Below are 21,544 nucleotides of genomic sequence, written 5' to 3'. Positions count from 1 at the left end.
AAACTGTTTTCAGATATGTGAACATAATTGCACAAGGGTTTTCTAATCATCAATTAGCCTTCTGAGCCAATGAGCAAACACATTGTACCATTAGAACACTGGAGTGATAGTTGCTGGAAATGGGCCTCTATACACCTATGTAGATATTGCACCAAAAAACAGACATTTGCAGCTAGAATAGTCATTTACCACATTAGCAATGTATAGAGTGTATTTCTTTAAAGTCAAGACTAGTTTAAAGTTATCTTCATTGAAAAGTACAGTGCTTTTCCTTCAAAAATAAGGACATTTCAATGTGACCCCAAACTTTTGAACGGTAGTGTATATATATGTATATATATATATATATATATATATATATATATATATATATATATATATATATATATATATATATATATATATGTATATATATATATATATGTGTGTATATATATATATGTATATATATATATATATGTGTGTATATATATACATTGTCTTTATAATCCGTTTTGTCATTTAACATCAATTAACATTGATGTTCATCAACATTTAACATTGTCACGTTATCGATGGGAAAATTAATTTTTAGACAATAGGATTTGCCAGAGCGGCTAGGAGACACCAAGCGTAACAAGCGGTAGAAAATAGATTAGAAAGGAAAGATAAAAAAAAAAAAAAATTCACTTGGGATTTTCTGTGGGCCGGATTTTGGATGCTGGGGGGCAGGATCCAGCCCGCGGGCCGTCGTTTGGGAACCCCTGGTATATACCTTTGAAACCTAAAAATCTTAAAAAATTGACAGTGTTTACATTTTAGATTTTGTCAGGTTGTGTGTAGAAGGACAAAACAACATGAATGCGCAGAAGCAGCTTTACGTGCAACGAAAAAGCTGCTACTTAAATACGCTACCTAACAGGAACAGGAAATCAAACACATTAATGAAGGGTTATGAGTTTACTTGTACTGTCCACATTCATTTTACACATGAATTGTCACAACAGAATGACTGACTTGTCGCCTGGTATAATGGCATTCATCTTAAAGATGCTGACGTCTCTTTGCTCTTGGTACATTCAGTGCAGGTGCCATCCTGGTTTCCAGCTGAAGCGGGATGGGAAGACATGTGTGGACGTGGACGAGTGCATCACCACCTACCCTTGTTCACAGCGCTGTATCAACACACACGGCAGCTTCCATTGTCTTTGCGTGGATGGCTTTGAACTCAGCCCTAATGATCCCACTGTCTGTAAATCCATATCAGGTATGACACTGCACTAAGATAATAATTGCACATTTTAGCCTATTTGAGTGGTTTTACTTGTCCTGTAGCTCATTCAATCCTGACAATATTGTTTTTGTGTGCAGAGGAGGAGCCCTTCTTGATCTTTGCTAATCGATACTACCTGCGGAAGCTCAACCTGGATGGCTCAAACTACACTCTTATAAAACAGGTGAGAGACACAAAAGGATAAGTTATTGTACCCAAGCCATACTTGTACAAACACCATTATTTCCCCCGTTTCAGGGTCTGAATAACGCTGTGGCACTGGACTTCCACTATGCAGAGCAGATGATCTACTGGACTGACGTCACCACTCAGGGCAGCATGATCAGACGCATGCGGATGAATGGCAGCAATATTGAGGTCAGCTCAGAAAATAAAACCGTACATTTAAACTTTTATACATTACTTACCTTCTTTTCGACTCAGCAGGTGTTGCACCGCACCTCTTTGAGTAACCCAGATGGTGTGGCTGTGGATTGGGTGGGGGGCAACTTGTATTGGTGCGACAAAGGCCGGGACACCATTGAAGTGTCCAAACTTGATGGAGCCTACCGGACTGTGCTGGTCAACAGTGGGCTGAGAGAACCTCGGGCTGTGGCCGTGGATGTGCGCTTCGGGTGAGAACTGACGAGTGGTGTAGAGAAAAAAGTATGCATTTATGATGCATTACACTTTGCTGTCTAGGTACCTGTACTGGTCCGACTGGGGCGACAATCCCCATATTGGAAGAATTGGCATGGACGGCACCAACAGAAGCGTCCTAGTCGAGGATAAGATCACATGGCCCAATGGTCTGACTTTGGACTTCATCAATGATCGCATATACTGGGCAGACGCCCGGGAGGATTACATTGAGTTTGCCAGTCTGGATGGCACCAGCAGGCACACAGGTAACAACAGGGTGGATAAGGCCAGACTAAAGGTCATCTCATTAAATCCAAGTTTTCGCAACAATTATGTGTATCTTCTATCAACATGTTTTATTATTGAACGCATGTTGGGTCATGACAGCTGGCAGACACACAGATTGATAAATGTGATGGATTTGGATTATTACTATAATATACAACATAAACTAGTTATGAGTAGGGAAGAGCACCAAAACCCAGTTCCATATTGGCACAGGTCCAAGCGTAGGCGGTAGTACCCAGATCGAAAAAAGGAGTTGCTATTGGTGCTTCATTTTGGTGCTAAATGAATGTATTTTCAGCAAGTTGCAACAAGTGGTTGGTTGTGATATTGTGAAAGTAATGTCTTATAAGTAACGTAGCGTCCCGACATGGGCACACAGAATCTGATGCTCTCTTTAAACGTATTAACACACCAACAGCAGCCCTCATAACACCGCTAGCACCATAGCGCTAGGCTAACCAGTAGCCACAACAAAAACACAGCACTTCCTCATTATGCACCAATGACGGTTACGGCGAACGAGATTGTATTTGCGAAACCCCTGTAGTTATGAGTATCAATATCACAAAAGTCGCTTTTTGCAGGTTCTTTACAGTGTGTTCCAGGGCTGCCACATTTCAGAAAATGACAAGAGTGAGACTTTAGTGGCCTTTTCTAACACCGATTTGGCCTGTTTTAACGTCAATTTATATTTAAGACTGATGTCCTCACCTCCAGCAGCTCTCCCTGCACTTCCGCCTCATAATGCTTGTCTTAATTAACCAGAAATTAGAAATAACAATCATCTCCACTGTATTCTCTGCTGGCTCTTCTGTCTTATCCTCTGCATATGTGTTATTAATTTGTATCTCTACTACATTTCCGTCCTCACTGTCCTCAAATATCTTCTAATCTCTCTTCATATTCCAGTGTTGCCAACTCCTCGGTAAGGAAAGTAGCTATTGACTGTTATAAAAGTTGCTAGAGCTTGCCAGATGACATGATTTGCTAATTTGTATAATTGATTACAATGGATGCTGTAGGAGAGAGGAATAACATAGTAAGAGACATAAAAAGTTAGTTAAATAAAAACAAATTATGAGTAGAATTGTAAATGGATTTTCTTCTGTTGATTCTTAGTTTAGTTGTATTTTTCTTTGTTCTACATCGTTAAATGTATCAAATTTGATATTCATGAACAAATCAAAAATATTGACTGGCTCATTAACATGAACGATACGTTTGTTTTTATTTTAAGCGTGACAGTGATGAAACATTTACATTAATGTCCCTCTGTAAACCAAGACAAAAACAGTGGTAGCTTTCCGTCTCCTCTCAACTCTGAGTGGAATGGCATTTTATTGTCATTGAACTTAAAATGGGACATGAGATCAAACCAGGTACCCTCAGGTTGCTGGCAGGGCCGCTCTACCAACCGAGCCACGCTGTCCCCACCACCCCAAGCGTGAGGCCTGGCAGCTCTGATGTTCTGTATAGCTGCAATAAATATGACACTTTGTTTTGGATTTTATTTCTTTTTTTTTTTATGTTCAGTCATCCCTCACCATGTCGTGCATCAACACATCGCAGATATAACAATTTAACAGCGATAAAAGAGGGATTACTGTATTACTTTGTTTTAATTAATATAGTTGAAGTATTTAAATTACTGGTTTGTCCAACTTGAATTCCGTACATATAAATGTTATTTTTCAACAAAAACTTGCATATTTTGAATTTTATAAAGTACAGGTTCAGGCACTGTTTGAGCACCGGCACCATTTTTAAGATTAAAGATTAAAGATTAAAGTACCAATGATTGTCACACACACACTAGATGTGGTGAAATTTGTCCTCTGCATTTGACCCATCCCCTTGGGGAGCAGTGGGCAGCAGCGGCGCTGCGCCCGTGAATCATTTTGGTGATTTAACCCCCAACTCCAACCCTTGATGCTGAGTGCCAAGCAGGGTGGAAACGGGTCCCATTTTTATAGTCTTTGGTATGACTCGGCTGGGATTTGAACTCCAACCTACCGATCTCAGGGCGGACACTCTAACCACTAGGCCACTGAAGTACCGATTTGGTACTATTACCGATTAAAATGTAAGCAATATTTATCCAACTCAAGTGTGTTGACATGCTTGTGCCAAACACAGAAAGCAAACACACAATACGACAAGTATATGGAAGTAGAAAGAGCACATTTATGGAATAAAAGCTAATCAGGCGTGTGAAATATTACGTAACTCTTAGGAGACGCCATTAATGCTCTAACAGCATTGCACTCTGTAGCACTTTGAGATTGTAGAAATATAAAATGCGTTATAAATTAAATGTATTATTATTATTATAACCTCCCTTCAATTATTTCATGTTGTCAAGATTACAACTGCCTTGTAAATTTGAATAGTGTTCACTCTCCGGACACTTGTTTAGGTACATCTGCACAATCTAATAGTAAGTTTTCATGAAACAGGAAAATTTGAAATTATTGTGTTTTTGAATGCCAGTATTAGTCAACGCTGATATGTAAATTTATTGTCTCCTGACAGTACTTAGCCAAGATATTCCGCACATCTTCGCCATGACTCTCTTTGAGGAGTACATCTACTGGACAGACTGGGAGACCAAGTCCATCAACAGAGCTCACAAGACTCTGGGAACTAACAAGAGCACCCTGATCAGCACCTTGCATCGGCCCATGGACATTCACATTTTCCATCCCTATCGCCAGCCTGAGGGTAGGTGAAATTGTTGATATTTAGGAAAAAAAAACATCAAGGACAATGCAATATATTTTTTTAATTAAATGATCAATTACACAATTTAACAAGGTGTGTCATTGTGTATTGTTTGACTTTTTAAGTTTACATTTTGCCCTTGCTGTTTTTCCCTGTCCAGTGCGTGACCACCCGTGCCAGACAAACAACGGCGGCTGCAGTAACCTCTGCCTCATCTCTCCTGGAGGGGGTTACAAATGTGCCTGCCCCACTAACTTCTACCTGGCCAGCGACCATCGTACTTGCATGTCCAACTGCACGGCCAGCCAGGTGCTAACATCTTCATCATGTAAACGTGTAGCTGATGAAAATGTATTTATTCCTCTTTCCTGCCTTATAGTTTGTCTGCAAGAACGATAAGTGCATTCCTTTCTGGTGGAAATGCGACACAGAGGACGACTGCGGCGATCGCTCAGACGAGCCCGCGGATTGTCGTGAGTTGAAATTTCCTTGTAAGAGTTGTTAAGTTGTTCATTTTTAATTCTTCTTGTGTGCCAGCTGAATTTAAGTGCAGACCAGGCCAGTTCCAGTGCGGCACAGGCATCTGCACCAACCCTGCGTACATATGTGATGGAGACAACGACTGTCAGGACAATTCAGACGAGGCCAACTGCGGTACAGCTCACATTCTTGCATTAGAACCGCTTATTTTGGATGATTATCCCCCAATCTTTGAAATGCAAATGAGTCTTCACATGTGCTGAATTGTTTATTATTACAACTCCACCGCAGATATTCACGTTTGCCTGCCCAGCCAGTTCAAATGTTCCCACCCAAGTCGCTGCATCCCAGGCATCTTCCGCTGTAACGGCCAAGACAATTGTGGAGAGGGAGAGGACGAGAAGGACTGCCGTGAGTGTTCCTCGCTTTTCATTCTCCTTGTACATGCTTCATTTCTCACTGTGGTAATAACATATCTTGTCCTCTGACCCTGCAGCCGAGGTCACATGTGCACCCACCCAGTTTCAGTGTGCCATCACCAAACGCTGCATCCCTCGTGTTTGGGTGTGTGACCGAGACAACGACTGTGTTGACGGATCGGATGAACCCACTAACTGCAGTAAGATTGATAGTGTTTTTACATTTTGTGTTCATAACTGCGCTTATGTGTTGTTTGTAACTGATCTAAACAAAAAACTAGGGCTCTTAAAAATAACGTGGTAACTCATGCGATTAATCACAACAAATTATCGCATTAATCTAAGGCTGAAACGACGCGTCGACGTAGTCGACGTCATCGGTTATGTAAATACGTCGACGCCGTTTTTGTGCGTCGACGCGTCGCATAATTACGTCACACTACCGTCATGGCGGAGCGCAAAGCAGACTGTGCGAGCGAGGGGAAAAACGCACGCCAAAAGTCGTCAAAAGTGTGGGAGTATTTCAATACACAGCCTAATAATGTTGTTGTATGCACACTGTGTCGAGCGGAAATGGCCTATCATAGCAGCACAACGGCTATGAACGAACATTTGAAAAGAAAACCATCAACCATCAACTAGTCAATCGTCCGCGTTAGCATACGTTGTCATCATTACACAAAAACATGAATGTGTCATTTGTATCTGCTAGGGGTGTAACGGTATGTGTTTTGTATTGAACCGTTTCGGTACGGGGATTTCGGTTCGGTACGGCGGTGTACCGAACGAGTTTCTAAGCTAAAGCTAACTTTAGCTGCTAAAGTCTTAACAAGTTGCTTTGCTCCTCTGTCTCAGCACGCAGCATTGTCCCACCCATACAACCATCTGATTGGTACACACGCAGCATTGTCCCACCCACACAACCATCTGATTGGTACACACGAAGCATTATCAGCCAATCAGCAGTGCGTATTCATAGCGCATGTAGTCAGCGCTTCAGCGTCGAGCAGATAGGTGTTTAGCAGGTGAGCATCAGGCAGCGGACTCTCCCCAAATGATAATAAACACCTCCCAGTCAACTACTAGTAACATCACTATGAGCCCGTTGACCTACTAGAAACTTAAACTGCAGCTCAGCTCGCTCGCAGTCCTGGTTTGAGGTGAAGGCTAATTACCTCTCAGTTCCAGCCACATCGACCCCTTCTGAGCGCCTATTTTCAGCTGCTGGGAATATTGTAAACAAGAAAAGAAGCAAAGCAAGTAGACATGCTAACCTTTCTTCATTACAACTGTTAGTCACTCACTGGAATGAGTATAATTGGTTATTGTGTACTGTGTTGGACTGGATGTTTATTTTGCACATTTTAAAAGCAATACTTAATGTTTACAGTGCTCCAGAATATTTAGATTGGCACTTTTTTGTATTGGATGTTTATCTTTGTTTTTGCACATTTTAGCAAATAAGCAATACTTTCACTTTTGTTGAAATGTTTACACTGTTGTTACAGAATATTTCGTTTTGCACTTTTTTGTATTGGATGTTTATCTTTATTTTTGCACATTTTAAAGCAAAATAAGCAATACTTTTACTTTTTAAATGCTTATACTATTGCAGAATATTAAGATTTGCACTGGATGTTTACTTTTATATTTGCACATTAAAAAGCAAATAAGCTACTTTTAATTTTGTTAAATGTTAAAAGTTTTAAATGTTTACATTGTTACAGAATATTTTGTCATGTTGTTGTCAATGTTGACTGAGTGGCCATACTTTTTTTTTTTTGTAAATAAAAGCCATGCCTTTTGAAAAAACTGGCCTACTTTTATTTTTTCATCTTCATTTTAAATAAAATAAAATAAAAAATAATCGGTAAAAGGAAAAATAATCTATAGATGAATCGAAAAAATAATCTATAGATTAACCGATTAATCGAAAAAATAATCTATAGATTAATCGATAGAAAAATAATCGTTAGCTGCAGCCTTACATTAATCATGTATAATACAGATTCATCATGAAATGTATTTTGACCGTACATGCTCCTTTACCTTAACAGTGGATGGTTAACTGAAAGGCGGCCCAGGTTGTTCGGTGAGTGATCAGGTCAATCCATATGCCAGTGCAAAGTTGAGTGAGGAGACTCCGACTGGTGTGCTCTCTGGCAAATTTCCATTTGAAACACACCTCGACGGGACATTAGCAAATAAATGACGTGCATTCAAGTAAAACATTTAAACACGTTCCTGTATTACACTCTGACAGTAAAATTGCATTATTGTCCAAATATCGGGGTCTTTTTAAGTTAACTTAAATTATGCATGCAAGTAATATGTGATCATGGTAATCCAAAATCAAAAGTGTGATTATTCTGATAAAATAATCCTTTGACGGCACTACAAAAACATATTTTCACTCTTTCACAAATAAATGTACTTGAGGAATCAGTTGTTTAAGTAATGTAGTAAGTTTTAACATGTATTATTATTACGATTAGATGATAGTGTTGAACATTTTGGTAATTACAGATACAGCAATACTTTTAAAATATAAGGCACCACCAAAAAATAATTGTTCTCTTTATTTTAACAAAAAATCCTACGATACATTTAACATGTTGTTCTTATTGCACTCAAAGAACAATTTTAGAAGATTAAAATACAAATTAAAAGGCATTGAACACAATGGGCTTTTCTTGTTGCACTCAAAAACTATTTACAATTGTATATATTACATATAGCCTGCCATAATCTAGGAATACTGTAGGTTAGAATATACAGTAATAGAAAGCTTTATTGACAGTATGCGTCATGATTTATGGTTGCTACTCTTGGTCTGTGCTTTAAGACAAAAACAATCATTCGCAAATACTAAAAACAATACTATGGCTAAAAGTATTGTACATAAATAACACATTTACCAGATAAAACACACATTGTTAAAGATAAAATACAAATTGTAGGAATTTGTTACCAAATTAAGTCATCTATGTTGCATGGGCGGTTTGGACTGCGCTAATATTTGGCATCAAGCCAAACAGGTGTGTACACGTCTATGTAACTGTATGTGCACAAAAGAGGAGCTAGTTAACTTTTTTACCTGTCGATCTGATTATTTAATTGTTTAACTAAATTTGAAGCAAAAATGGTAATATTTTAATCATGTTACCTTTGGTGATGCCTGCTTTAAAGCACTGCTTGCACCACTGCACTTCTGTGTTTAAAGCGTCATCTTTATCGCTAGTTTTGAAGCCCAGTAATCTTCATATTGCGCTTCACGCACCCTCTTTATTAACCAGTAGAATTGCCTTTATTTTCCATTTTTCCTCTCCTCACGGTTTCCCTTTGTGCGCTCTGCTGAGTGTGTGCTGGCTTACACACTCCACATGCTCCTCCACTCTGTACACCACAGTCGCACGGCAGCATGCAGATAAAAAAAACGTACCGGTATTTTTTAAAGTCAGTATAGTAGCGTTTTGAATTTATTTGTACCAGTATATCGTACAACCTTATACCACCGCAATCTGTATTTTATACAGTATCCATAATACAGTCTATGCTGCCATGTGTGCAGAATTTCAGTCCTATTAAAACCATACTTAAAATGTTTTCACTTCCAGCCCAAATGACCTGCGGTGTTGATGAGTTCCGTTGTAAAGACTCCGGGCGCTGCATCCCGGCTCGCTGGAAGTGCGATGGAGAAGACGACTGCGGCGATGCATCCGATGAACCAAAAGAGGAATGTGGTGAGAACATTGAAAAAATGCATTTGTGGTCATTAGAGTAAAGTCGTTTTGCTGTAATTTAATAATCTTATGGTCATTATGTGCAGCTGAGAGGACATGTGAGCCGTATCAGTTCAGGTGCAAAAACAACCGCTGCGTGCCGGGCCGTTGGCAGTGTGACTACGACAATGACTGTGGCGACAACTCAGATGAAGACAAGTGTGGTTGGTGTCACTATTGCACTGCGGCCTGTTCTCGTCTGCTCTGGCTAACACTTTAAGTGTCCTAAGACATTATTACTGCGTCAAAATTTCATTCACTCACTTCCATTTCTGATGCATTTCACCTCATGTGACGTCTGTTTCATTTCATACTGTCCTGTTGGCATGAGCTAGAGGTGAGTTTCTTCCACTTTCACATGTCAAACATGTTGTCATGCTTCTGTCCACACTTAAGCCTCTCCCAGCTTTAAGAGTCTGCAAGCAGATTTTGAAATTGACTTATTTTGTGTCTAATCTGCAAAATATCACTGTGTAAGTGCTGAAAAGTATAATACACACTGGACACTTGATTAGATACACCTGCACAATTTAATGAGCCCTGTCTCAAAAATGTTGTTTTTACAAAGATAATTATGCTCAGTTAAACCATGTGACCTACAATTAAAAAGGTAACCTTAATATAGGCCTGAGTCAGTAACACATTTAGCGGGACGATATATTATCCCACATATTATTGCAGATAAGAGACCAAAATTAAGTAAAACTAGGTCAAGTTAAGTACTATATATCATGATATGATATATAGTACTAATAATGCTTTTATTTCTCATTAGTATTTTTTTACCATTGTAATTGTAAGGTCAATAACTTTTAAATGCCTCAAACAACTAAGCAAACAAAAAAATAAAATGGATTATTAAATTTTATCCATCCATTTTGTACCGCTTGTTTCCTTTAGCAATATTTTAACTTCAATAAATTTTGAACATCTTGAAGTGCAGCTTTTTCCCCAGTTGAAAACACTGGGTTGGGTGGTTTGTTTAGTTGTCTAGTTGGTTGCCAAAACCTTTTACAAAGTCGTAAACTGGCTCCTTCGTCCGTGTTGAAGGGCTCATTTTGCTCACTTGTTTGAAGTCAAAATATTCCAGCACAGGGACATTTGGCTTTGTAATCATCTTTTTTCCCTCTAATTTGTGTTTACTTGTGATGATTCTCACTCGCGACTCTCCGTCCGTTCAGCTTGTGTGTAAGATAGTGGCCCCAAGTGAATGACTCACAAGAGGGTTCACTCTGTTAATTTAATTCTGCTATTACATAAACGGGATGCAGAGAGAGACAAAGAAAATCTCACAAAAACACAGGAAAGTTATCGAGGCCATTTTCAATTATCGTTCGATTAATTGATTTATTCATCAGCCCAGGCCTACCTTGATACATATAAAATATTAACATCAAAGCTAAGGATTTTTATCTCTGTTAAGGTAGAATTTGTGATCATATGTTATTAGGTTGTGCAAGTGTACCTAATGTTGTGGCCTGTACATGCAGAATTACAGCGCTCCCTTTGTCCTCCCAAGACTTGATGTCCCACTATTCGTGTCTTTTGTGTTGATGCGGAATATGAAAGGGAAAAGTAGCCTGCCACTAACATAAGCCACGCTTTGTCTTTTTCACACACAGTGCCTCGCCAGTGTTCCGAAAGCGAGTTTGCCTGCACAAATGGCCGCTGCATCGCTGGGAGGTGGAAATGCGATGGAGACCACGACTGCGCTGATGGTTCCGACGAGGTACAGAACCTATTTACCTCTTATGTGTTTTGTATTAATTCACTACCAAGAACTATAACCTTTACCTGCATGTCCATTGGACTTTTCTCCAGCATGACTGTGTTCTCAAGTGTGACAACGACCAGTTCCAGTGTAAGAACGGACACTGTATTCCCATTGGCTGGAGGTGTGACGCTGACCCAGACTGCATGGATGGCAGCGATGAGGAGAACTGCCACATTGCTGGTGAGTATATAATTCTTCATTTGTTACTATTTTATGTTGTCTCGCTACTCATTTTGTATAACGTTTGACATGAACTCCCTGTTCTTTCAGCTGGACGTCTCTGTCATGTGGATGAGTTCCAGTGTAACAACACTCTGTGTAAACCTCTCGCCTGGAAGTGCGATGGAGAGGATGACTGCGGGGACAACTCTGATGAGAATCCGGAAGAGTGCAGTGAGTGTCAGCGTGTGAATCACACTCTTACTTAGTGGTGTTAATGTAATGGTGAAAATTAATGGTTGGGCACCAAGCAGTTTACGTGTCAGGTTTTTTTTTCCAATTTGTCCTTTTAACAGAAAATATTAATAATCTATTGAGAAACATCACAGCTGAGATAGGCTCCTGCACCCTCCATGACCCCGAAAGGGACAAGCGGTAGAAAATGGATGAATGGAAAAATGGATTAGAATTTGAATTAGTGTAGCGACATAATATTTATATTGTTGTTTCTGGGCACATCACATATTTACACAGCCACTTGTTGCTATAGGCAGACTTCAGAGGGCTTATTCATCAGAATCAGAATCAGAATCAGAATAGTCAATAGTGCCCAATTGACCAATAAAAATATATATTTCTGTTAGAGGGGTGTCAGTAGGACACAAACTAAGGAAATAAAAAATATATATCACTGCTGTGTGTTATGTTAACTCTAAAATACCCTTAAAAAATTCCAGCAAGAATAATCTGAAAACAAGGTGAAAATACTTATTTTTGACTACCAGGATATTTAAAAAAAAAATTATGTTAGACTAGTTTGCTTATCTTAACATGTACCATTTCTTAAAATAAGCATACTAAAAAAAAAATGTTTACCTCATCAAATTTTCTTGATTTTTCTCAGATTTTAGTTGATATTATTTAACATTAGGGAAGTAACGATATGAAAATTTCATATCACTGTTATTGTAACCAAAATGATCAGGGTTATCATTATTATTACGGAATTGGTGAATGTGCTCAAAATGTACTTACACACACTGAAATATTTTAACCACATTTTATTTTGAAAATAACTAGGCAAATAAATAAACAGCACATACACAATATACTTTCTTGTCAGAGAAAACTTCAAATATTGTTGTGGCTTTTTAAGAGCCGTATTATTGTTATTTGACTGTTTAGATATGTTTATCTTATTCTGTTTTAATTTGTAGAGGTTTTATAGTGTTTCCTAATGATACAGTTAAAGCACGACAGGTGTTGCGTCCTACACTTCCTGTTTATGTGACATTACATGGGTTCACTTCCTGTTGGATCTTAACATCTGCTTTATCACTCTGGTCTAAGAGAGCACAGCCTGTAGGTTCAAAATTCACAATTTAATTAATTAGTTGCTCAGTCAGCAATGTGTTTATACAAGTTTAGATTGGGGTATGATGTTTATAATGGGGAAAGACATAAATGTGTCTTGTATTCATGTAAGGATTTAAGCTCGCTAGCGAGTATCACCCTAGCTGCAATTTCACAATATTTACAATTTGAAACGGTATTACTAACCTTTGGTCATTTGATTCTCACATTAGTACTTAGCATAAGCATATTGATCAAAATACAAAGTGCATGTTTAAAAAATAAAAAGTTTTTTAATTCTTTCAATTACATTTTTTGCAGTGACATTTTTTATTCCTTCATCTGATATTGTTATTGTTGCTGTGTGATTTGTAGGGAAATTCCAGTGTCCTCCCACCAGAACTTTCCGCTGCCAGAATGACCGTGTGTGTCTGCAAGTGTCAAAGAGATGTGACGGCGTCAATCACTGCGGCGACAAATCGGATGAACTGAATTGTCGTAAGTAACTTTGAAGGCAACCTACTAATAGTAGATAGACTTCATCAGTCGCTGTTATGAAAGAGTTTGCTGAGCTGTGTGTGTCTGTGTGTGTGCGTGTGTGCGTGCGTGTTCACTGTATTCCCACAGCAGCCCACCCAGCTGTTCCTACTTGTGAGAAAGACGAGTTCTTGTGTGCCAGCGGAAAATGCATCAGTGCCACTTTGCGATGTAATGTCTTTAATGACTGCGAGGACTATGGATCGGACGAGATCAACTGCAAGACAGGTTAATTTATGCGCTGTATGAACAAAAGTATTGGTAAACACAATATACCCTTTTGATTTGAATTCTAAAACATTTTTGTCAATATAATGCTTTCAACTATGCATGGCTGTGAACCCTGGATCCCTAAGTGAAGTTTATACATGTTTTGTGTGTCTGACCTCAATTTTGTATAAATGAACAATTCTCACAATCAAATATCACATTACGTCTTGAAAAAAGTGCTGCAAAGAGGTAAACTAAATATATAGTCCCATATTTAACTTTCTGCAGATGAAATGGCCAGGTGCCCCTTTCTTTTTGTCCTTACAATGTACTATTATGCACCCAAGTTTGCCAACAATTGTTGTGTACGTTTCAGAAACCAAACTAAACGACTGCAGGAGTAACAGGACACACTGCGGTGACGGCGATGAGGCCCACTGTGTCACCAACGGCACAGACGCCTTCTGTTCTTGTAAACCTGGCTTCCACAAAATAGGATATCGCACCTGTGGAGGTAAACACACACAGATGCTTTTTGCCCTTAAAAGCGATTGTTCCAAACAAATTTTGATTTTATCATGTTTGATTTGTTTTTCCAGACAAGAATGAGTGCCTACAGTTTGGGGCATGCTCTCACATCTGCAACAACACTAAGGGCTCCTACAAATGCAGCTGCCATAAGTACTTCACACGAATCAATGACACCTGCAAAGCTGACAGTGAGGACCAGCCTAAATTTTACTTTTATGTTTCCACCGAGTCATGCAGTTCAGTTCAGTTCTGTTCTGCTTGCAAAAGGCAATAGCTGCTGTGCATGACATTATGCCAATGCAACACAGGTTAACTCATCAATCAATTCAACATAGTGTGGTAGAGGGAGGAAACACAGTAAACAAAGCAAAAAAAATGAAGGCAAACAGAAACACAACACGGAAGACTTAAGTGCACAATGTATAGTTATCATAATGTCAATGTAATTATTCCACACTCAAATCATCAACATATACTAAAAATATTGGTTAAGATACAACTCATTATAGTGCAGATTCTGTTGCAGACCTCAGCTTGTTTCCTAGCAAGATAATCCTTTCTGGAGGGTGTTAACAGACACTAGCCACATCCAACCAAGCTGATTTACAACACGTAACTGTAAATATAAAAGCATAGAGCGGCTATATTTCCTTTTTTGATTGAGTAGAGATGTACCAATATCCAAATATTGCAATACGATATTGTCACGATACTAAAGCCAAGGTGCGGTATATTGCAGTATTGTTAAAAAAAAACTAAAGAAGACTTGATACAAATGCCATTGTGTGTATTTTTAGTCCTTAGAAGGGTGAAGGAACATCCAGTGTTCTAAGTAACAAACAAACATAAAATACAATAAAAAAAATCAGTTGAATATGTTTAAACTAAAAATGTAAACATCCAGTATAACACGTGTAAAATAATGTTGAGATTAGTGTCGTTCAACTTTTAATTTCCTGAGAAACAGAGTTCTCCGCAGTTGACATTTTCGTATTGGTTTGGAGAATGCTCATTCTCAGGAGGTTAACTAACAATTTAACTTAACAATGTAAAAACCTCACTGGCTTCTTGGTTTCACCTCAAGGATATTTTGAGGGTTATTTTAATGGTTCATTAAGTGGCTTCTTTACTAAATTACTCTTTTTTTGCATGTTTTCGCTCACACTAGAGGAGTTACGCCCAAAGGAAATAACTGCTTGTCTACTCATTCATCAGGCCAACTAAAGACGCGCCGGGTATCATGGGAGGTGTAGTGTACTTCTCAGACCGGCCCACTCAATAGCTCCAGAAAAAAAACCTACACTGACAGGAGTACTCCAAGTTCTCGTTTCATACTGTCACATGCCATGGCATTATTGCTAGCATTTTTAAACCTAAATACCACAATATTTAAAATACCATTACATCCCTACAAATTAGTTTCCCCCCGCTACCCCGAAGGGAATAAGCGGTAGAAAATGGATGGATGGATGGATGTTAGAAATGCTCCCTAGTGGCATACATTGTGGGGGTCATAACCATGCATTTGTTCTTTTAAAAGTCCTCCTTTCACTTGCAGACTTGAACAGCACTCAGCAGGTTCTTTATATCGCCGATGACAACGAAATCCGCAGCCTGGATCCTGGAATGCCCAACTGGCGCTATGAACAAACCTTCCAGGGAGATGCTAGTGTGCGCATCGACGCGATGGACCTGCACGTTAAGACCAACCGTATCTTCTGGACCAATTGGCACAAGAATTGTATCTCTTCTTACGAACTTCCTGGACAGTCTACATTGTCGTCATCATCCAACTCCCACCGTAATCGAAGGCAAAGTGCGGGCAGGATCACCAACCTGCAGGTACAACTCTTGAGCAATACACAATATTCACTTCGTAATTTGCACTAATGCTAACTGGAATAACTCTGTCTGATGTTATTCAGATTAAAGAACTGAAGATGCCTCGAGGGATTGCCGTGGACTGGGTTGCTGGTAACCTGTACTGGACCGACTCTGGTCAAGATGTCATTAAAGTGGCTCAAATGTCAGGTCGGCACAGCAAGACCCTCATCTCTGGCATGATAGACGAGCCTTACGCCATCGTGGTGGATCCGCAGAGGGGGTATGAAGTCCGATCCTACATGTTTTGTTTTTGGTAATATTTAAACTGTGTATTTTTGTTTCAGCACCATGTACTGGGCAGACTGGGGGAATCATCCCAAAATTGAGACAGCTGCCATGGATGGAACACTGAGGCAGACTCTTGTGCATGAAAACATCCAATGGCCAACAGGTCCGATTTATTGACATTATCTTAAAAGGCATGCTCTTTCTCCCCACTATAGACTACAATGTTCTTTCATTCTACAGGTTTGGCAGTGGACTACTTCAACGAACGACTTTATTGGGCAGATGCAAAGCTGTCAGTCATAGGAAGTGTTCGACTGGATGGCTCGGATCCTGTCATTGCTGTCACCAGCATTAAAAACAGTTGAGTTATTTATGTATTTATTTGTGACTTACTGTACATGCACCAATTAGAGCTGGGGGTGTTTACCTAAACAAAGAAGATAGAGCCTTAATTTGAAGTTCAGATTTCATCAGATCTGTGGAAAACAATTTAAGAAGTAGGACTAACAATAAGTCAATCAGGTGATAATTGGAGAGAAAATTTGTAAACTAATTTAATCCAACAGTTTAACTCTAACAATATTATATAACGCAGTGCATGAGAAAGTGGAAAGAAAACATAGCTTCCCTACCATGTAGTTCATGAACATGCAGAGGTAGATAAAGCTGCTAAACTCTAATAACACTAAAATGAGGCTACTGTCTTGTGCCGATAGTAAATATGACATCAGGGGGTTGCCTATAGCCACAGATGTCCATGCAATTAGTGACTCTGTTAGTTAGTTTATGTAAATCACCCCCTTAATTGAACAGAAGTGTTAATTTGAGCGTTTAAAATAAATGCAAAATAGCAGTCAGATAAAATGTCACCTGTGGTGTTAACCTTTGCTCTTTTCCAGATCTGGTCCATCCAATGAACATCGATATTTTTGAGGATTACATATATGGAGTCACGTTAGTCAATAACGTTGTCTTCCGGGTCAACAAGTTTGGAAAAGGCACCGTGGAGAATCTCACCACAGGCATCAACCATGCTACGGACATTGTCCTGTACCACCGATACAAGCAGCCGGAGAGTGAGTGTCTTGGACATTAGATTTAAAGAACAATTATTTTTTATATTATTTATTGTTGCTCTTTGGTATAAAGAGACAAATCGTGAAATGTTTTTCACTGCGTCTTTGTCCTATTATCCATCTAACATGCCAAAATACCCACCCTCCCTACCTACACTTAAAACCAGAGTGATTCAAACCTTGACAACATTTTTAAAGGGTGTTTTTTTTTAATGGAGATGATAGGCATATCAAAACTTGCGGATAATGCTCTAGTATGCTGCAAAATGTTTCTCAAAATTCTTTAAAGATTAGAGATATTAGTCATTGTCAAAATGCAGGGACGTGCGGCCAAAGTAGGCTGGTGAGGCACAGCTTTACTTGTTTTGATGAAGAAAAAAATATATATATAAATTGGTAAAATAGATATTGTTTATAAAACTGTGTTATAAACATATAAAGCTCATATGAGGCTGCCACTATAAGCATTCATGTCTGCTTAGTGCATATGCGAATTTATCAGATTTTGTGCAGTGTGCAATGTCCTGAGTGCACTGAATGATTACATCCTAGAAACCAGACAAGGCCGTGCACAGTATTAGTTTTCTTCTTTAATGCATAGCCGAGTCAGCACTAGCTGAGGTAAAGGCTATTTTTGTTTGTCAGCGATGTCACCAATATAACGCTTCCAGAAACGTTTTTATACCATGACTTTAGACTGTAAAATCTGCAGTCTGTGTTATATATTCAATTTTAGTGTGGCATCATTATTCTTACTAATACGGATATAAATACAGAAAAATCTTACGTAGAAGCCCTGTAGTCATCCAAGTCGCCACACACTCACTGCATCAGTATGAATTGGGGTGGCGTAGGTGAGCTAGCAGGCGCTTGTTGCTACCACACAATCTTTTTCCACAGAAGTAACCAAGTGGATTTTGTTCGAAAAACTTTATTTACACAAACAAAATACAATTATTTAATGCTCTGCTGAATGAATGTGACTACTAAGGGGGTTAATACAAGCACACAAATGTCTCCAAACTAAACTTTTAGATAAAACAGAAGGTGATCAGACTTTTTTAATCCATGTACCTGTATAGAGCTTTTCGTGGAAGATGATATGTGCATGCAGTTCAGGTACAAACAAAATGTAAGACCCCAAATAGTAAAATACAATTCTTAAGGAAGTTAATTATTGTCTTATTTTTTGTGTTATCCCCGAATGAGCAGTCTGTATTAACATTGATGAAAGCATATTAAATACAATTTTAAAATACATTTCAACCTCACCGCACGTCATTGTCAAAATGTAAGGAAAATATAAAATTGTATTATTTTTCCATTAATATCTGTCTATTACAACCTCCTACACTTTCTTGTTATCTACAGTTAAAAGATATTAATTGAACAAGTCAAAAATTCATTTTAATTTAAGGTTTGGCCAAATAATTGATGATTTGGGATTAAGTATATAGAACATAAAGTATATAAAACAACTAAATTGTTTTAGGGGCCACATTTCCAGAAGGTTGAGGACTCTGGGGCCTGACTTCTACTTTCACTATTTAGTTTTATTTTGCATATTCCGGAGAGCCAGCATCCTGTACAGTAGATTAGATTTTGGTCTATTTATTTTGCCAGTTCAGGAGCGCTTTGCTGTTTTTAAGGACTCACTGTAAAAATGTTATATCTCTCACAAGTTTTTTGAACTGAACTCACGGGCTCACCCATTGAATAGGCAAATGATGAAAAAGAGAGGACTAAAAGTGGAACCATGAGGAACACTACTACCGGTAGTATAACTAAAGAAGTCGAACAAATGATTACTGACTGCATCTGAAGTAAACAAGCTACATCAACACCTTAGTTACATAAATCACATTATGAAAAAATGTGTTACTGCAAAAAAGGAGCGGACTTAAAGGGGTGCCTTGAGAAACGCCTCAGTTAAGTAAATCATTCATTTGGACCCCAGTGTTTTATGTTTGCTAGCAAGGCTAAAGTGTCAACGCAAGAATCTGCCACTGTGTTTACAGTGGTCTATGTTCCTCTAAACAACAGGAGTACTCTTGTGTTTTAGTAATTTGCTGCAAAACTGTTTGTCTCCCAAGTTTTGAACTGAACCTGTGGGCCGGTATGGTGTCATTCCCGGGCCGGATTTGGCCCAGGGCCGCCAGTTAAATAGTCCTGATGTAGACCATTACTTATATCAATCCAAAGTTTCAAGTCTAACTTTAGTTTAAACTGTAAGACTATTCTGACTGGTTGTGTCTCTTTGCATTAGTGACTAACCCATGTGACAGGAAGAAGTGTGAGTGGCTCTGTCTGCTCAGCCCCAGTGGACCCGTGTGCACTTGCCCCAACAACTACGTGGCTGACAACGGCACATGCGTGGAGAGGTCAGCCCCGACCCAGTCGCCGTTCTGTAAGTTTGGATGCGAACACACGCATGCGTTTACAGAAATCTGTTTTGACAATTCGAATACTGTTTGACCATCTTTTATCTTGTGATTTTTAAATGTGAATCCAACTATTGTTTCCACAGCTCCCCCTTCAGGCACCTGTGATATTCAGTGTCAGAACGGAGGGAGCTGCTTCCTCAATGCACGTCAGGTGTCCAAGTGTCGCTGCCAGCCTAGCTACACCGGAGAGAGATGCGAGATCAACCAGTGCAGGGTTTACTGCAAGAACGGCGGCACCTGCACCGCATCTCATACAGGTGGGACGCACCTGTGGCATCCTGTGCTGACAACGTCCTTACAAAACAATCATACACTTTTGCACAATTAATTCATCGCTTTTGGGATTTGGGCACTAAAGGAATCTCGCCAGCTTTCGTAGTTAGTTGTATCATTTGTTGTAAACGAACCAAGCCCCATGTGTAAGTAATATCATTTATTTATTGTTAGTCGTCATAACTTGTATGTTTTTCATAGGTGCTCCAACATGCAGGTGCCCCAAAGGCTTCACGGGGCCCACCTGCAACCGTCACACTTGTCAGGATTACTGCCAGAACGGAGGCAACTGCTCAGTCAACTCTGGTAACCAACCAACCTGCAGCTGCCCAACAGAGTACCAAGGAGACCAGTGCCAGTACAGTAAGTGAATATACTCTCACTGTAAACACTCCAACTTCGCTATTATAATTAATAAGCATAACAATAAAGCTAATTTTCCACAAACAATACCCGCCTCTCCTCCAGGTAAATGTGAAGGCTTCTGTCAGAACAGCGGAACGTGCTTACAAACCTCCAACGGCACCAAGCTGTGCCAGTGCTCCAGTCAGTACATCGGGCACCAGTGTGAGCTGGATAAGTGTGTGTTCTGTGCCACTGGCCGATGTCTGACGTCCTCCTCCGGGGAGGTGTCCTGCAGGTAAACACGCGGAAGCCCAGTCAAAACAAATTAGATTAAATATTTGTTAAAAGTCTCTATTGGGCTGGGCTGCCTGGCGCAATTTGACCCATCAAACTGGGTAAAAAAAAAGGAAAAAAAATTATTTCTTTTTTTCTAGCATTTTCCATTACCATCATAACTTCTGTGGTGACTTTAGTTTATATTTACTTTTTTGTGGGGTTTTGGGAGGGATTTATTTACACACAAAAACATTTAGTTGACCTAGAAATATTATTGTTTTTATTTTAATTTAATGTGTTGTCTGTCTATCTGTGTTGGCCCTGTAATGAGGTGGCGACTTGTCCAGGGTGTACCCCGCCTTCCGCCCGAATGCAGCTGAGATAGGCTCCAGCGCCCCCCGCGACCCCGAAGGGAATAAGCGGTAGAAAATGGATGGATGGATGGAAATAAATGTAAAACATTTGCCCTCAAACTACAGCACTCGAGTGCCAGCAGGACTCATGCTACCCCAGATCATGACACTGCTACCACCATACTTGTTGGAAAGACACCATCATCTTACTCCCTTGTGTTGCCAAGTATTTAAACAATAATGGCTGTGTGTTGAATCCTTTCCATACAAGCTATACACTGACCACTCTAAAGTAGTCTTAAGATTTATTTCTATAGTATCAATATTTATTGATGTTGATATTGATTGAGTGGTTCTGTGACGGAGCTCTTAACTCAAAACACTGCTAATTATAATTAATTTGTTTGGTGCTTGCTATTGTAGTTAGTGTTCCTTCTAGTGGTATTGTCATAATATATTTAATAGGAGTACTTGCTCAAAATTCACATCTGAATCTTGATTCTAAATTGCTTCATAA

The 21,544-nt window shown here is 39.2% G+C and overlaps 1 protein-coding gene across 3 annotated transcripts in view; it reads left to right on the top strand.

Annotated features, from left to right (window-relative positions):
• Positions 1–21,544, top strand: part of LOC133653630 (low-density lipoprotein receptor-related protein 1-like) — a 221,021-nt gene that overhangs the window by 189,461 nt on the left and 10,016 nt on the right. For 2 of the 3 annotated variants that reach the window (XM_062053128.1, XM_062053125.1), the window contains exons 56-84: positions 1,063–1,246; positions 1,351–1,436; positions 1,511–1,630; positions 1,700–1,887; positions 1,955–2,160; positions 4,715–4,903; positions 5,064–5,212; positions 5,283–5,376; positions 5,441–5,557; positions 5,675–5,794; positions 5,880–6,002; positions 9,420–9,545; positions 9,632–9,748; positions 11,207–11,313; positions 11,406–11,538; positions 11,629–11,751; positions 13,246–13,368; positions 13,498–13,635; positions 13,994–14,131; positions 14,217–14,336; positions 15,707–15,990; positions 16,074–16,252; positions 16,317–16,423; positions 16,501–16,620; positions 17,160–17,336; positions 19,603–19,743; positions 19,864–20,037; positions 20,255–20,416; positions 20,522–20,693. In XM_062053128.1, coding sequence (XP_061909112.1) covers positions 1,063–1,246; positions 1,351–1,436; positions 1,511–1,630; positions 1,700–1,887; positions 1,955–2,160; positions 4,715–4,903; positions 5,064–5,212; positions 5,283–5,376; positions 5,441–5,557; positions 5,675–5,794; positions 5,880–6,002; positions 9,420–9,545; positions 9,632–9,748; positions 11,207–11,313; positions 11,406–11,538; positions 11,629–11,751; positions 13,246–13,368; positions 13,498–13,635; positions 13,994–14,131; positions 14,217–14,336; positions 15,707–15,990; positions 16,074–16,252; positions 16,317–16,423; positions 16,501–16,620; positions 17,160–17,336; positions 19,603–19,743; positions 19,864–20,037; positions 20,255–20,416; positions 20,522–20,693 — 4,217 coding nt within the window. The remainder of the gene's footprint in view (positions 1–1,062; positions 1,247–1,350; positions 1,437–1,510; positions 1,631–1,699; positions 1,888–1,954; positions 2,161–4,714; positions 4,904–5,063; positions 5,213–5,282; positions 5,377–5,440; positions 5,558–5,674; positions 5,795–5,879; positions 6,003–9,419; positions 9,546–9,631; positions 9,749–11,206; positions 11,314–11,405; positions 11,539–11,628; positions 11,752–13,245; positions 13,369–13,497; positions 13,636–13,993; positions 14,132–14,216; positions 14,337–15,706; positions 15,991–16,073; positions 16,253–16,316; positions 16,424–16,500; positions 16,621–17,159; positions 17,337–19,602; positions 19,744–19,863; positions 20,038–20,254; positions 20,417–20,521; positions 20,694–21,544) is intronic. The other variant, XM_062053126.1, reaches the window with a different exon arrangement.

Source organism: Entelurus aequoreus, linkage group LG07 (genome assembly GCF_033978785.1).
Source record: "Entelurus aequoreus isolate RoL-2023_Sb linkage group LG07, RoL_Eaeq_v1.1, whole genome shotgun sequence".
NCBI classification, from domain to species: Eukaryota; Metazoa; Chordata; class Actinopteri; order Syngnathiformes; family Syngnathidae; genus Entelurus; species Entelurus aequoreus.
The sequence above is the reverse complement of the archived record's forward strand: the minus strand, read 5'-3'. Positions and strand labels throughout refer to the sequence as shown.